We start from the raw sequence: 17,806 nt of genomic DNA, 5'->3' as shown, positions 1-17,806 counted from the left end.
CCCCCCCCCCCCCCCCCCCCGAAGGATAGGTCTAGCATAATACTGCAGTTATGAAATATAAACAGCAGTACAATACTTGTGTATCCTTAAACCATCTACATTTAATAATTCTATTTCTCGTTTTCCCAGGTTGGTTACAGCTTGCATAAAATAATGTCAAACTGTTAATGGTTTAGCTTATCCAAAAGAAAGGAAATAAATGAACCTTTAACTTTAGGAAGCATTATACAGTTTCCCTAAAAAATGCACAGAGCCTGTAGAATAAAAATAAGGACTTTTTTTCATTGCTCTTTTTGTCTCTGTTAGATGCCCCACTGTTTCTAGTTTTAGCTATTCCTTTTGAAAGCCTTGGCTTTTGTCCATAGAAGTCAGGCATTTACTTTTCTTTCTGTATTTAGTATTAGCCTACTCTGCTCCCACTGAAGACAATGGAACTGTATAACAAGTACTTTATTACAAACAATTAGGCTGTACAGTTAACCCAATACACAGAAAAAACATTTCATATATGCAACGTGACTGAGGTTTACCTGTGTAAAGGGAAATTGTGTATATGCAAGGAAACTCGCTTTCATTTCTCACTTCTCAGCATTTTAGCTCTCAAGTCTAAGCACTGCATTAACATAGTTTCTTTTATATCTAATCGTGTACTAGAGGATCACACAACAGAATGACAGTGTTGGATAGATCCACTGTTGATGGGCACAGCAGGGGCAGCTGGCCCATTTCTTCAGGCTCTCTGCCAATCTGTCTCATTCATCCCATCACCCATGTGCCCAGGCACGTCTTCCCAGTACAGTGCTGTGAATAACAGTCAGTGCAAAACACTACAGTGCTTAGGAATGGAAAGAAATTGCAGAACAAGACGGTTTGTGGTCAGACAATCAGAGGAACTTGCCACATCACTGCTGAGTAAAGCAGGGAGTGAATTATTGAAACATTGCTCTGTAGGTCCAGTTTATACTTTACACTGGAACATTTCTGGGAATGTATCCCCAAAAAGTATATTCATACGGGAGTAATCTATTGAACAGAAACAAAAACAATTTGTTTCTACAGAAACCGCTCTGAATAGAATGTAATAATTTCCAGTGAATCTTATAGATAAAACTCAACCATTAAATTCCATAAGAAAGTCCAGTTTTTGAGTGCAGTTCCTGAAAGAAAGGTGTATAGTGGGTCATATGTATAGTGGGTATAGTGTATGCCCTAAAGTACTTTACCTATGGCATAATTTGCTTGACACATTGGGTGATAACCTGGCTGTACGAAAGCCAATGGGGATGTCTCAGCCATCTATATCCCTCAGAGCAGGAACCTCAAATGGAATTATTCCAGTTTTACAAAGCAAGCAAGCGTAGGCTTAACCTTAAGTAAATAATTAACTACTGTTAAACCATAAACTTTACTGGGGATGGGTAACTGATAGGATTCTACAGAAATATAATTATAACTGAATTTGGTGGAATGAGATTTTTTTTTTTATGTTACTGTTGTTGAACCATTATATGGAATTCCACAGGAGGGAAGTAACTTTCTTTTCAAAAAATACATAACAAGCTATGAAGTCTTCTTAAATTACAGGAGGAAAAACATTCAGAAAGAGGAGACAAAGGCAGGCTGAAAAAGAAAAGTGATGGTCTAAAAAAGCGCATGAGTCTAAAAATGAATATCCCAGAGAGTGGTGGTGGATAGGTCATTTTCGACCTGGAGGCATGTGGGCAGTGGGGTCGCCCAGGGCTGGGTCCTTGGGCCCGCACTGTTCAACATCTTCATCAGTGACCTGGATGAAGGGGTGAAAAGCTCTTTGTTCAAATTTGCAGATGACACTAAGATGTGGGGAGAGGTGGGCATGCTAGAAGGGAGGGACAGGCTGCAATTGGATCTGGACAGGTTACAGAGGTGGGCGGATGAGAACAGGATGGGTTTCAACACTGACAAGTGCAGGGTCCTGCACCTAGGGAGAAAGAACCAGCAGCATACCTACAGTCTAGGGGACTCCCTTCTCATCAGCACAGAGGCAGAAAAAGATCCTGGAGTCATTATAGACTCCAAGATGAACATGGGCTGCCAATGTGGGGACACAGTCAGGAAGGCTAACCGCACTTTGTCATGCATCCACAGATGTATCACGAGTAGGTCCAAGGAGGTGATCCTCCCCATCTATGTGACATTGGTCAGGCTGCAGTTGGAGTACTGCATCCAGTTCTGGGTGCCGCATTTCAGGAGGGATGTGGATAACATCAAGAGGGTCCAGAGGGGGACCACTTGCATGATCAGGGGGCAGCAGGGCAGACCCTATGAGGAAAGGCTACGAGACCTGAACCTGTTCAGCCTCCACAAGAGAAGGCTGAGAGGGGATCTGGTGGCCGTCTACAAACTGGCCAAGGGAGACCAGCAGGCAATGGGAGAGTCCCTGTTGCCCCGAGCACTACTGGGAGTAACAAGGAACAACGGCCATAAGCTGATGGAGAGTAGATTCAAGCTAGATATCAGGAGGCACTACTTCACAGTCAGGGTGGCTAGGATCTGAAACCAACTTCCAAGGGAAGTGATGCTTGCCCCTACCCTGGGGTTTTTAAAAAGAGGCTAGATAGACATCTAGCCAGGGTCATCTGACCCCAGCATCCTTTCCTGCGCATGGCAGGGGGTCGGACTTGATGATCTGCTCAGGTCCCTTCCAGCCCTACCAACTATGAAACTATTCAAGATTATGTAGCTTTTTGCTTATGTGTATGTTATCAATGCATGGGACACAACATGGGACAGTTAAAACAACATGGGACAGCTCTGGTTAGCTGTGAATCTTATGAATTCATTACAGGGTGTAAACACTAACCAGGCAATGTTTGGGAAGCTGTAATAGTTCTTGTCTGCTTCACAACAGTGGCTAGTCCCAGAATCTGGGGGTTGAACATGCTCTGAAGTACAAGGGCGTATTCCAAACTGGAAATGAATCAGTGAGGCAGCTGTGGACTTGCCATTTTGTGCCTGCTTTCAAGTATTCAGTCTCTGGTGGGTCAGACAGCTGGATGTAGGGACAAGCCACGAGCAATTTCACCAAAGCATACTCAACAGGAATGCACCTGAGGAGTTGGCTGAGTGGGCCAGGGGAAGACATGCTCAAACCCCCTAAATCCAGGACCTGCTATTGCAGCCATACACCATAGTGCCAGAAACGCAGGGCCTCATTCATTGCAGTTAGAGCTAGAAGGCACTATGGGCATTTATACACATGCTCTTGGAGAGAGAGAGAGAGAGAGAGAGAGAGAGAGTGTGTGTGTGTGTGTGTGTGTGTGTTAATTAGAGCAGCTCCAAGATCCACTCTAAATGAAGCGATTAATCGAGTCTGCTCTGCCTTGCTGCAGGTGTATAAGCACCCTATTTACCTTTTCACCAACAATGTGGACTACAGTCCAGACAGACACATTCCTGCATATATCATATGTATGCTCCATGTGTCATGCAGTTAGCTCCTAGGGGAGCCTACATCATTACACTTTCCATATCAGAACCAACCAGTTTTAAAGGTGCAGTGAATTTTCAATCTAAACTCCAGCATGACCCCCTTTCATATTTCCCTGTGTTATATATGCAGCTCAGTGTCTAAGAGAAACTGGTCTTAAAACTGGCAGTTATGGGCATAGAAAGCAGAAAAAGTCTTTGCTGTGAATGATTATCTGTTACAGCTTTACTGGTAAAAATGGCAAATATAACAAAGCTAAAATGCAAACATAATATATCAGTAGTTCCAGTTCTGGAAACACAGAAGCAAAACATCATTACCAAAAGGACTCCTCATTGCTGTTTGTGGTAAAACATTAGTGTTCTGAGCATTTGGTTTTATAGGAACATTTGCTCCTTTTTAATCACTACTAAACAAAGGGGTCTGTTTCAGAGATGAACACACAATATTTAAAAAGCGTTTTCTGTTCTCCCAGCCTCCATTCATAGCAATAAACCAATCAACCTTGAAATGCCTCAAAATCAAGTGATATACTATAAGTGATAAAGCATTTGAGTTGAAATGTACAGTCTCATATTCTCTATATAGCATTTGACAGCACTGACACTGCAGTGAACAATATAGCATTTCAAAGGAATACTATTACATTTTAGCTGAAACCTCAATCTGAGTAGTAAGAGAAAAAATTTCCCTGAGTGTTCTTAAGATGAAACTAGCTAAGTTTATGAAAAAGATTATGTGATATAGGATCATAGGAAAGTAGGGCTTGAAGGATCTCACAAGGTCATCTAGTCCAACCCCTAGATCAATGCAGGATCATCCCTTATTAAACCAACTCATCCAAGTGTCTGTCCAACCTGCTCTTGAAAATTTCCAAGGATGGAGACTCCACAATTTCTCTGAGGCTAGGGACAGACATTATACATAAACCAGTTTAAGTGATCAGAAACTGGCTTAACCCTGTAACAGAACAGAAGTTCAGTGCATATAAACCAGTTTCAAAATGGCTGAAACTGGTTTGAGATAAACCTGGCTGAATGTAGTATCAGACATAACTGACTGAGCTCAAACTAGTTTATGTAAATTTTGTCCCAGACCCCTTCCTGGTTTAAGTTAAACCAGAGTCCCCCAGCATCCCAGCATGCTCTGCAGCCCTGGCCTGGGCTGTACTGTCTGCTCCAGTGGAGCAGGGCTGGCTCCACCCCTCTGCTCCTCGGCCAGAGCAAGGACAGACGGGGTGGGGTCCTGGCCAGACCTGGGCCATGGAAGGGAGCAGGGCAGAGGTTCATTTCCCCACCTCTCTCCCCTGTCCCACCAGCATAGATCTACATTTCTCCACTGGCTGCTCCAGCAGCGGGGACATGGCCAGCCCTGGTAGTAGCCTGGATTGAACTGGCCAGGGAGGGGCTTGAATTCTTCCCTCCCTGTCCCACAGACCTGAACCAGGGTCTGCTGGGTGCTCCAGCCTTGCTGCTGCAGTGGCAGGGGTGTGGCCAGATGCCAGCCGGCATGGCTGCCTTAGGTGGGGAAGGCAGGGAGGGGTGTTATTCCCCCCTCCACCCCCAGAAGACCACATTGGGGTCTTCCTGCCTCAAACGTTGCTCACCCCCTGCATGGGGCAAGCAGCAATATAAGCCCCCTCCTGCTCCATCTGCCAGACACTGGAGGGAGGGAAATTATTTCTCCCTCTTGACCCGTAGCCTAAGAGGCCATGCCAGCTGGGCTCTGGTCATGCCCCTGCCCTACTGCTGGAGTACCAAGGGGGTAGGGCCCTTGATGGGGGAAGCAGCCCATGCCATGGTGTCTCGGGAGCATAAGCCTTTTCCCAGCAGGGAGGCTGCGAGCAGGGTGTCAGAGCTGCCATGGACTGTGCAGGGTGAGTGACAAAACTGGGACTCAGAGGGGGCCATAGCCCCTTAAACCTGCCTAGCACCACGACTGCTGCTCCCCCTGCATAGTCTGCAACAGCTTTCCCCACCCTGCAGCGTGACCCCCCTCCCCACCAGAAACAGGCTCGTGCTCTGGGGCACCATGACAGGGGATGCTGCCCCCGTCATGACTGCTCCCCCATCACCACTCCAGTGGCAGGGGCAGGGCATAGCCAGAGCCCAGCTGGCAGGGCCCCTTAGGCAGCAGGGCAGGAAAGGGGGCTCTTCCTTCCCTCCCTCCAGCGTCTGGTGGAGGGGGCAGGAGGGGCCTCATCCCACAGCTCACCCCATGCAGAAATCAAGTGGAGGTGGCGGCCATGGCAGGCAGACCCCAGTGCAGTCCCCTAGGGACAGAGGGGGGAAATAACCAGTTAGCAAAAACATGGCAGGGCCCTTCCCCCTTGGTGCTCTAGGACTGTAGGGGAGGGATGGCCTCCACCTCACCTGGAAAGGGAAGAAGCTCTTCTCAGCCAGAATGGCTGACCTTCTTGACAGGACTTTAAACTGAGACTGCTGGGGGACAGGCGGTCTACTAATAGTTCTAGCCCGGGTCATGTCAGCTGCACTGCCAATAAATTGGGCAGCCAAAGGAATCCCGCTCTGATAGCAGCCCAAGGAAAGGTCCCTCTTAACTCCTGAGGGAAGCATTGGGCTTGACATGGCAGACATAACTACCTGTACACAAACACCAGGAGCTTGGGAAACAAGCATGAGGAACTGGCCCTTCTCCTATGTGATAATGATGATGACCTTATAGGAATTATGCAGACCTGGTGGTATTCCCACCTATGATTGGTCTGTGGCAGTAGAGGGTTACACCTTGTATAGGAGAGATTGTGTGGGGAAGAGGGGTGGGGGTGTTGCTCTTTACCTCAAAGATCAGCTCGCCTCCCTGCAGATTGAGTTTCCAAACCAGGAAGGGCATCTTGTGACCCTCTGAGTCAAGATACGAGGAGAACATGGGGAGGGTGACTTACTTGTAGGAGTCTACTATAGACCCCCCACCACCACCACCAAGAGGAAGACCTAGATCAGAAATTCAATAGGGAACTGGTCAAAGCCACACACTCCCAGTGCTTGATCATCATGGGGGACTTCAACTTTCCTGACATTTCTTGGGATGAGCGCTTGGCCAAATCTGACACGTTGCGTAGCTTTCTCACATGCATCGATAACCTCTACCTAACCCAGGAGGTCTCTGGGCCTACTAGGGGAAAAGCATTGCTTGATCTGGTCCTGGCCAAAAGGGAGGACCTGGTGAGCGATCTGCAGATTGAGGGGAAGCTTGGTGACAGCAACCATGAATTGGTCACCTTCTTAGTTCATCAAAAAGCAGGCAAACCCCTAAGTAAAACAAAAGTCCTTAACTTTGGGAAAGCCGACTTCTGCAAACTGAGAGAACTTGTCAGTCAGGCAATCAGAGGCCATAAACCCTCAGAAAAGAGAGTACATGAGGAATGGTCATTGCTCAAAAACAGAATCTGTGAAGCACAGGGCAAAGCCATCCCTTCTTGCAAAAAATGCAGTCAATGAGCAAGGAAGCCCCTATGGCTGAATAAGGAACAGTTGGACCTCATTAAGCTCAAAAGAGTAGCCTACACCAGCTGGAAAACAGAAAGCATTACCGAAGATGATTACTCTGCACTTGTTTAGGCTAGCTATGGGGATCATGGACAATAAAAAGTCCTTCTTTAGATATGAGGAAAGTAGGAAAAAGAACAAGGACAATATTGGGCCCTTGAGAGAACCAATGGGGCAACTGACATCAAGAAAGGGCCAATCTCCTGACTTTTTTGCATCTGTTTTTCATGCTCCCACAAGGATCACACTACCAGAAATGGCACAAACCAATTTGGGTGTGGGTGACGGGCCCAAAAAATCAATGTAGATCAGGTAAGGGAACACCTTGAGAAACTGGACATTCATAAGTCTGCAGGCCCAGATGAAATGCACCCAAGGGTCTTGAAAGAACTGGCAGACATCATTGCAGCCCCTTTGGCAGAGATATTTGAAAAATTATGGCACGCAGGCAGGGTCCCAGATGACTGGAAAAGAGCCAGCATGGTCCCTATTTACAAGAAAGGGAGGAGGGATGACCCAGGGAACTATAGACCCATCAGTCTGACGTCTGTCCCTGGAAAAATCCTGGAAAAAATTGTCATGGGATCCATCAATGCCTTGCAAGCTTCTGAATGCCAGCCAGCATGGTTTTGTGACTGGCAGGTCTTACCTGACCAACCTCATCTCCTTCTATGACTAGGTAACATGTGCCCTGGACAAGAGAGATGATGTGGACATCATTTATCTGGATTTCAAGAAGGCCTTGGACTTAGTTCCCCATGATGTCCTCATGGTTAGACTGGGGAACTGTGGCCTTGATCATCATACTGTCCGATGACTAGACAACTGGCTATGGGATTAGACCCAAAGAGTACTAGTTGAAGGGAGCAAATCAACGTGGCACAGGGTGACCAGTGGAGTCCCTCAGGGCTCGGTACTCGGGCCAGTACTCTTTAACATTTTCATCAACCATCTGGATTCAGGAGTCAGATGTGAACTGGCCAAGTTCGCAGGTGATACCAAATTATGGGGGAGGGCCATCACACCGCAGCAGAGGCTGGGAATACAGGCCAACTTGGACACACTCTCAAGGTGGGCTGACCAAAAGTGGATGGCCTTCAGTGCAGAGAAGTGCAAGGTGCTACACCTCAGTAGGAAGAACCGCCAGCATACTTACAGGCTCAGCAGTGCTATGCTCACTAGTACCATGACCGAAAGAGACATGGGGGTCTTAATTGACCATAAGATGGACATAAGCCACCAATGTGATGCAGTAGTGGGCAAAGCTAACCAAACTCTAGTGTGCATCCACCAATGCATCTCAAGCAAAACCAGGGAAGTCCTCCTCCCGCTTTACTCGGCCCTGGTGAGACCGCTGCTGGAGTACTGTATCCAGTATTGGGCCCCCCCCTTTCAGGAAGGATGTGGAGAAGTTTGAGAGAGTCCAGAGGAGAGCTGCTGATATGATCCAAGGCCTAGAGGGAAGGCTGTATGAGGAGAGGCTGAGGGACTTGGGACTCTTCAGTCTGGAGCAGAGAAGGCTCAGGGGAGACTTAGTGGCAGCCTACTTCATAAGAGGGGTACATTAGGACCTGGGAGAACATCTGTTCACCAGAGCTCCCCAAGGGATAACAAGGTCTGATGGCCATAAACTCCAGGAAGGCCAAGTTAGACTGGATACAAGAAAAAAGTTCTTTATGTTGTGTGTGTCCAGGGTCTGGAACAAACTCCCCCCCAGTGGTGGTGCAAACACCTACTCTGGACTCCTTCAAAAAGCAGCTGGATTTGCTGGGATCACTTAATCCCAGCTGACTTCCCACCTATGGCGTGGGTGGGGGGGAGGGTGGACTTAATGATCTCATGAGGTCCCTTCCAGCCCCTAATGTCTATGAAATCTAGGAACCCTGCTCCCTGCCTCCACACCTAAGGGGCCTAGCCCCACCCCTGCCCCTGTCCCCCCAGCCCTACCAGAGGGGCCCCCAGCTGCCAGAGCTAATGGGCCCAGGGACCCTGGTCCATAGCCCCCTGCCCCTGACAGAAGGCAGCAGCTGCTACAGTTGAGCTCCCCTCCTGCTGCCCTCTGCGGGCTTGGGTGGGTGGAGCAGGCTCTCCACTGCAGTGCACACTCCTGGAGGGGGCAGGGGGGACCCATGCCCCCCAGAGCTGTGTGCAGGGTGGGTACATTGCAGCCTTGGGCTCCCACCCTGCTGCCCTCCCCTGGGGCCTCTGCAGCCTGTGGGTGTGACCTGGCACTGCAGGGCAGAGTGGGCTGATGCAGGAAAGCTGCTAGCTGCTGTGAGCTCCGCACTGCCCTGGCAATGTATTTCCCATGCACTCAGCAGCAATGGAGGGAATAACCTTGAGCCACCGCCCATGCAGGGGATGCGTCGCCAGGGCAGTGTGGAGCTCACAGTGGCAAGCAGCTTTCCTGGATGGCCCCACTCTGCCTTGCAGCTCTGGGTCACACCTGCGGGGGAGGGCAGCAGGGTGGGAGCTTGACCCAGCAGCGGGCAGTGCGCAGCCCCCGCCCCATTCAAAGATCTGTGGGGTCACATGCCTCCCCTGCTTCCCCCAGAGTGTGTGCAACAACAGGGAGCCTCCCCCCAGCCCCTCATACTCCCTGGATGAGCCACCCACAGCCCCATCCTGCTCCCCACTGGGACCCTGCAGCCATGCATTGTAGCCCTGGGCCTCAAACCCCATGCACCGCGGGGCTGGGCAGCAGCTCAACCCTGCCAAACTCCGCCCTCCTTCCTTCCTTGTGGGGGCCTCAATTCCCAGCCCCCACTCACTTGCAGAAGCTGCTGTCCAGGCTGCCTGGAGGCCATGTGCATATACATGCACATGGCACCCCTTGCCTGACCGCTGTCCTCCCACTCCCCCCAGCCCCTTGCAGGCTGAAACTCTGGCAGCCTCCAGAGTGCTCACTGCAAAACCGCAAAATCCATGTTTCTCTGCTAAAATGAGAAATCTGCATTTTACTCCAGTAAAGGGAAAAATCCACGTTTTACTCTGTTTTTCCATGGGAAATGGAAAACCTGGATCCCTGTTGATGACTACACTTTGAGAACAATGATACAACTTGTTATGTTACCTTACAATAATTTCATCTAGCCTGTATTTTCTTAGCTTGTTAATATGAATGTTGTGGGAGACTGTGTCAGAAGCCTTGCTAAAGTTAAGATATATCACATGTACTGCTCCCCATCCCCCCGGCCCACAGAGCCTGTCACCTTATTATAGAAAGAAATCAGGGACTCAGGCATGACTTGCTTTTGGTAAATCCATGCTGGCTGTTGCTTATCACCTTGTTCTCTAGGTGCTTCACAATAGCTTCTTGACAATCTGCTCCATGATCTTTCCAGATATTGAGGTTAGACTTACTGGTCTGTAATTCCCTGGATCTTCCTTCTTCCCTTTCTTTAAGATGAACTCTATATTGGCCCTTTTCCAGTCATTCGAGACCTCATCTGAATACAAGTTATCAAAGAGGATAGCCAGTGGCTCTGAAATAACCTCAGCCAATTCCTTCAATATGGTGCCTGTAGCAGCAGAGTACTGGATTTGATGACCCAGTCCTATGTTCTGTTCCTAAAAGGGTTTTAAAAGTCTCCTTATACCTTGCTGAAATGACAGCATAGCCTGTAACCAACAACTTTACTACTCATGTTTTCATCCACAGAAGCAGTTTGTTTCAAGTGAAGTGCAATGAAATCTTCTCTAAAAACAAAAGGAAAAAACACCCTTTCCATTTAAAAAAGGACATTTTCCAGACTTTTGTGGAGATCTGGAAAGCTTTCAGAATGTGGTGTTATGACACCCAATGTCCATCTGTTAAATCAATATTTAGAAACATAATTTAGAAATGGCAGAGGTTTGAGTATCTGTGTCAAATAGATAAAGATGTAAAATAGCATATATATATCATAATGAAAGAGGTCTTAGTGCCTTCCCCAAATCCAGAAACTTAGTAGTGTAAACACATGTTAAACATTGTACAAAATGGTGCAAAGACATTTGAATTAGAAATGAATAAATATAATGATTTTGTTTTTCTCTTAAAAACCTATAACTTACCTTTTATGCGGTTTCTCTCCACTAATTTTATAGTGAATAAGTTTGCCATCAGCAGTGGCCCCTACCAAAATGACTTTCATGTTATAATTAAAGAATGTTCATAGCAAGCAAATTGAAATTTGTAACAGGTATTCATAGCAGATGCTAGACAGATAAAATTAAAATATATCATGTGACTTCAGTATCTAAGCAGCATGAGCTTCAAATATTTAGTACTGTCAAAGAACTTTTGCTTGCCAACCAATAGTACCAAAAACATTGGTCATTCCTGAAAAAATATATATTATTAGGGTGACCGTATGTCTCAGTTTGGCTGGGACAGTCCCAAATTTTATAGCTTGTCCCAATGTCTCAGCCAGTGGGTGAAAATAGAAACATAAGCCCCTGACTAGCACCATCAGCCTGCATTGCTTGGCCCAGCTCCTCCTGAGCAGCAACTGGAGGCAGGAAGTAGGCTGGGCTGGGCACTGCTCCTCCTCCTAGGGCAGGAATCAGGCAAGGATGGGGTTTCAGTGTCCTGGATTCCCTTAAAAATAATATGACCACCCCATATATCATGCTCATGATGTAGCTATCTAGAAGTAGTTGAGACAGAGAGATATCTGAGGACCTGAAATACTCCAAAGCAAACATTAATATTAAATATTACACACAAAAATCATTTAGTAGATACATTCTTAGGAACTACCTTTTAAAAAGTTGCAATCTGTTTGACAACAGTAAGTAAACAGAAAGAGAGGCTAAATTCACCAAATTATGTGTTATGCAATTATTTCCCCTATTTAAAACATCTGTGCCAAAAGCACGGGCACATTTGGATCTGTCTTTGTAAGTCAGGCCCAGCATAGAGACAGGACCCAAAACCACAAGACTATGGTCTGGATTTGGTACAAGACTCTTCTCAATTTGAAGGGATGATGCAAATATAAAAAAACTAAAATGCCAGCAGAGTGCATTTAAATGGTTCCAGTTCTAGTGCTGTAGAAGCAAAAATATAACCACCTAGAAGCTCCTGAATGTTCCTGATTTTAAAGCACAAGTGTTCAAAGCATTAGGAGTGAACTAGAACCTAAAATCTATCTGTGAATAAATCCTAATAAAAATTTGCACAGACATACAGAAATGTTACGTTCCTTCCTGGCATTTTAGATTAGCTGCAGCCTAGTGCTCTGCTAGTGATAGTTCCCAGGAGTCAGGAGCATTTAATACAGCTCTGGAATTTGTCTGCCCTGCCAAAGCTCAGTTAAGGCTTAGTCTAAATGACAGTGTCCTGCTGGCAAAACTCTGAATGTGTCTACACTCAAAGCTCCCCTGCTGTGGCACAACTCCCACCCCACCACCCCTTTGTGCAGCATTACACCACCTTCCCTGAGCAAAATAAGCTTTCTGCAGTCATCCAGGGGCAAGCGGAAAGTGCATGTGGGCAACCTGGGCCTTCTGCTGGCTTCAGCATTTCCTTTAGCCTGTGGTACTTTTCAACGTAAGATCCTCTACCTGCACAGCTGTTGCTGTGGGGCTGCTAGGTGTTGATAGACAGGTGCACACCCTCATGGCTTGGGAGATGCAGATAAGCTTACACAAAGCCTTAGTCGACCTTTTGTGTGTGGAGTAAGCTTTCGTGATTGCTCAAGCAGTTGCTTGAGGCTGGCTAAGATAGGTAGTAGATGTGTTTTGCAGGTAAACTGACATAGATAAAATGGGGTCTATCCATTGCTGCACTCAATAACATGTAGCATTGACTCTTTTAAATGTGCTCACAGGTTTTACAATGGATCTATAACTATATTAATAAAACTCAGAGAATAGAAAAAATGGAGACCAGTGCTAATCAAGCTAAATTGTTTCAGCCCTCCATACAAATATGTATACATAATCAAATCAAACTTTTCAAGGACACTAAATTAATGTAGGGCAATAGTCTTCAAAAAATGATACAAGTATGCAGCTCCAAACATCTAGCCAGACCATTTGTAGTCTTTCCCTGAGGTGCTGCTGTGTGGGACTACTTAGACAGAGACTGAGTGAGACCCAGAGAGGCATTTCAGGCACATTGCAGTGCCTAAATTAGGTGCCTGGCTACATCAGATGATTCAAGGAAACAGGGTTAGGTGCCTCCCAGGATCATTTCTGCTTTTATCCAACACCTGTTTAATGTAAAATTCGTAAGAAAAATCTTTGTCCTAAGTAGTCCCATTAAACTGGATAGAGAGAGTATTAAGTTCACCCCATGGATCTTGAAGTAATATGGGCTCTTTAATTTCAAGAGTGCCAAAGGATTTATAACTGCACCTATGGAGGCAACCTTCTGTCAGCATAGTCTGCTTTATCTGGAAGATGTATGTTTTTCCTTGTAACTCAGCATCATGACTTGATAATATGAGGTCATCCAGAGAGAGATGCAAAAACTGATTAATTCTTTTTATTGAGTGTCTCATGAAACCACATAAAACAGTGCTGGAAATGGTCTCTGAAAGTTGGCTCTGGCTCACTGGCCTGCAGAACTGCTGCAGTTCCCTTCCAGGCAGCATTTTCTCTGTAACATCATTACTGCCCAAGAGATAATCCAGCTTCTAACATTCCTTCAGGCATATATCTCTATTCCCAAAAGAGAAGCAACATGGCCCAAGTTTCAGATTCCTGACACCACTGACTTTTCAACCCAGCAATACCTCAAAATATAGCACAATATTTTATACCACACAGCCATTTGGCAAAAGATCTCTCATTCTCTTTTCCCAGAAATATACCAAAAAATTCTATTACTGTGATTTGAGGGCTCCGGTGTTCTTTAAACTAAACTGCATGAATTTAGTGTTAGAGAACAGCACAGCTATAAATATTAATGCCATCCAGTACAGCTGTAACCAGAGACTAGGACAGAAAAAAAAACCATGTTTGTATGTATTCAGAGCCCATGTTCTCCTATAGGATTTGTTGCCACAAGTTTCTGTGGCACAAAACATAACTTATTTTGCTAAGAAAGGCTGCAGGTTACTAAAAGAATTAACTGGTTTAAACTGTTTTAATAAGATCTCCTGGGAAACTGATATATATAACAGTTCAGTGCCAGTGTCACGTAATAAAATATTTTATAGAGGGTATTATTATGTAAGGTGTAGTGCATCTAACTGGAAAGTATTTGCTGCACTAAAGAAGGGAGAAAAAACTAGATTTGTTAGGCTGGATGTTTGGGAATGACACATGTAACTTAAATTCTACTTAAAACTATTCTAAGTGGAGCCTGCCTAAACGGTTTAACTGAAGAAGTCTTGCCACAGAGGAATTTGATTTTATCATTGATGCAATCACACCAGCAAGGTACCTTATGAATAGGGAAATAAGAAGGTAGAAGGAATAGTTTCCAGAGAGCAGACATCAAAAACACTACCCACTGGACAGGCCTATACATGCTATTAATGCTCAGCAATAAACTCCGGTGCATATCACATTGGAGTTTATTGCTCCCAGGCACCACATTTGAACATGCGCCCTGGACCACAGCACATTGGAGCAGCCCGAGCTGACGGGAGGTCCAGGGGATCCACCTGCCAGCCCGGGGCTGGTTTGACCCAGCTCAGTGCACTGCCGTGAAGCTGTCTGGGGTATGGGGCTGCTTCAAATGCAACCCCCTGCACTGAAGCACCCTTGTGCTCCAGCCAGACCCATCAGCATCTACACAAGTGGTGCTTTGGAATAAAAAACTCTGGTGCAAGACAGTACTTTTATTTACAAGTACTAACCTACAGAGGAGTTAATTAGTTTACTCCATCCTAATAGCACAGCACATGTAAATCCTGAGACATTTACTGTAGAACTAATTAAGCAAATCTGCAGTAAACGCCTCGTGTAGATGCACCCACGCACAGCAAATGGCACGTAAGCTTTCAAGAACCAAGAACTTTAGTCTTCAAAGGCTATATACAAGAAATGCCCAGCTCGTTGAAACAACGTTTAACATATTTTTCTTACAGGCTGTGAGGTTGAAATCCTTGGAGTCAGACCTAGTTATTGTCAACCATATTTCAGTGTGCCATCAGATGCCAATTTTGCTGATGCTGTCCATGATAGTCTTGAATCTTTACGGTAAGTCACTGAAATTCTTTACTACAGAAATTAATTTCTAAAGTATTATTACTTGAAAATTTTGGGCACTTCCTCCAGGAATATTGCCTATCTAGAAGATGGAGCTAAGATTTGTTTTTCCCCTGATACGAAGTAGAGACAGAAAATTATACACTTTGAAAAGCTTTTTTGCTGTTCATGATACAACATGCAGGGATATCACAATTACCAGTAATTGCTCTCCATATACCCCCTATCCATAGGAAAATGAAGCCCCATTCATTTGTATTTCAGACTATTAGAATCAATTAATTGATTATCAAAAAGAGATTTTAAGTGACTTAATGTTAGTGGGAATGATTCAGTATGTTTGGCGCTTTTGAAATTAAAATTGGGTCAGTTTCAGCCATAATGCAGAACGTAGGTAAATACTCCATGCACCCTAATCTATACTTGAGCTTCCTAAGGTAGAAACAAATTTAAAACCATGTTTTACTTCAGCCATTTCCCTTCCAAGTTTTAATCGGGGAGTTTTTAAAACCAGATAAGATCAACAGTATTTAAAGCTAACACAACTCTATTCAGGGCATATTACCTTCATCTCTTCATTTACAACCCTTGATGCTACATAATTTATTCAATTCCAGGATATATTTTGCTGTATGGGTGAGAATCTGAGAAGTCTAGGGAAAAGGTGTTGAGAGCACTCACCCTGACTATAAGTTTCAAATTCTTCAGAGTGTGCTTAAATTTGCTACTGTACAGTATTACAGAGATGTGGCAGAACAGTTCACATGCCTGATGAATGATCAAGGATGGTGATACATTGTTCAGGAAGAACAGACAGGGGAAAAAGGAGGGGTTTTGCCCTATACATAAAGAAGACATCAGCATGTTCTGAGGTGCAGTACAAAGTGGTATAACAATAAAAAGGTATAACAATAAAAATACAGGATTTCAGAAAAACAGACTTTAGCAAACTCAGGAAACTGGTGGGCACAATCCCCTGGGTGGCAAGTCGGAGGGGAAAAAAAGTCCAAGAGATCTGGCAGTACTTTAAAGAAGTCCTTTTAAGGGTGCAGGAGCAAACTATCCCAGTGCAACAAAAGAATGGACAGTGAACCGGAGATCAGTTTGGCTAAACAGCAATCTCTTCAGTGAATTAAAACTCAAAAAGGGATCCTATTAAAAAGTGGAAACATGGCCATATTAGCAGGGAAGAAAATAAAAGTATTGCACAAGTGTGCAGGGAGAAAATTAGGAAGGCCAAGGCACAATTTGAAATGCAGCTGGAAAGGGATTCTGCAAGTATAGGTTTCTACAAGTATGTCAAGAGCAAAAGGAGGACTAAGGAAACTGTAGGTTCCTTATGGAACGCAGGAGGCAATCTAATTACAAATGATGCAGAGAAGGGTGAAGTGTTGAATGCCTTTTTTACTTCAGTCTTCACAAATAGGAGCAGCTACCAGCTGATAAGCACAACTGGCAGCAAAGATAGGGAAGGACTCAAACGGCCTAGGGTAACAGCAGAAGAGATTAGGGATTTCTTAGAGAAGCTAGATACTTTCAAGTCAGCGGGGCCAGATGGGCTGCACCCTATGATGCTGAACACATTGGCTGAGGTAATTTCAGAGCCACTACCTATCTTCTTTGAGAATTTGTGGAAGTCGAGTACACTACTGGTTGACTGGAAAAGGGCAAATATATTGCCTATCTTTAAGAAAGGGAAGAAGGAGAATCCAGGGAATTACAGGTCAGTCAGTCTAACCTGAACTCCATGGCACTACTAACAGCTTGGGTTCCCTGCTCTGCCCCTCTCCTCCCAGTACATGGACCACAGATTCCCCAGGCTCCTTGCCACTGTGCCGCTCTGTCCCCAGGGGACGGCGGGGGAGGAGCAGAAGCTGGATGCAGGAGGGAAGCCCAGAGATCCTGATCACACAGCAACAGGAGTAACAGAGGAGGGAATGGCGGCAGGGTAGGAACCCATATGCTGTGTGTTAACCCCCTGGACAGGGCACAAATTGGACGGCCCTGGTCTAGATGGAACTACTGTAAAGTGGATACATTAACTGGTTGGGGTACTGGGTGCAGCAAATAACTGGGAAGCCAGTTGGTGGATTCTTGAAGTTGGCAATGGACCACAAAGGCTTCAGGGTGTCACCAGTATTCAGATATGAATAAATGGATTTTCTTTATGTATTTAAACTGAGTTTTTTTAAACATGCTAAGAGTACACGCCCTCATTGGGGATCGGGAGTCCAATCATTTAAGCTAACAATAGTGCTTATGCACTGCAATATTCCCTTTCAAATCAATAGCATCATAGAATAATAGAGCTGAAATGGAGCTCAGAGGGTCAACTAGTGTAACTCCCTGCCTAGGGCAGAATAAACCATATTTAAACCATCTTAGACAAATGTCTGTGTGATCTAGTAAAACTTCCAAAGATGCATACTTCACAACCTCTCCAGATAGTCCAGGGTTGGACAGTTATTTTGGCTGGAGGATTGTTTAATGAGTGTTGGTGGGATGTCAAGGGCCACAAGTGTAGCCCTGCTCCTTGACAGGTGCCCCGCCCCCTAGTCACCGTCTTAGGATCTGAAGTCCTGCCCTTTAACCCCTGACCTTTGTATAGAGGCAATTGCATAATAGCTCAAAATATAGCCTTACTCTTATATAATGTGTGTGGGGCCAGGCAGGGGGGCAGGGG

General features: G+C 45.5%; 1 protein-coding gene across 1 annotated transcript in view; it reads left to right on the top strand.

The window, feature by feature from the left end:
• ENPP6 (ectonucleotide pyrophosphatase/phosphodiesterase 6) overlaps positions 1 to 17,806 on the top strand; it is a 71,222-nt gene that overhangs the window by 24,599 nt on the left and 28,817 nt on the right. Inside the window, exon 3 of the mRNA XM_019521895.1 lies at positions 15,003 to 15,114. Within this exon, the coding sequence (XP_019377440.1) occupies positions 15,003 to 15,114 (112 nt within the window). The remainder of the gene's footprint in view (positions 1 to 15,002; positions 15,115 to 17,806) is intronic.

The sequence above is a fragment of the Gavialis gangeticus genome, unplaced genomic scaffold (genome assembly GCF_001723915.1).
Source record: "Gavialis gangeticus isolate Ggan-Ray unplaced genomic scaffold, GavGan_comp1, whole genome shotgun sequence".
Classification (NCBI taxonomy): Eukaryota; Metazoa; Chordata; order Crocodylia; family Gavialidae; genus Gavialis; species Gavialis gangeticus.
This window is presented reverse-complemented; position numbering and strand designations above follow the sequence as displayed.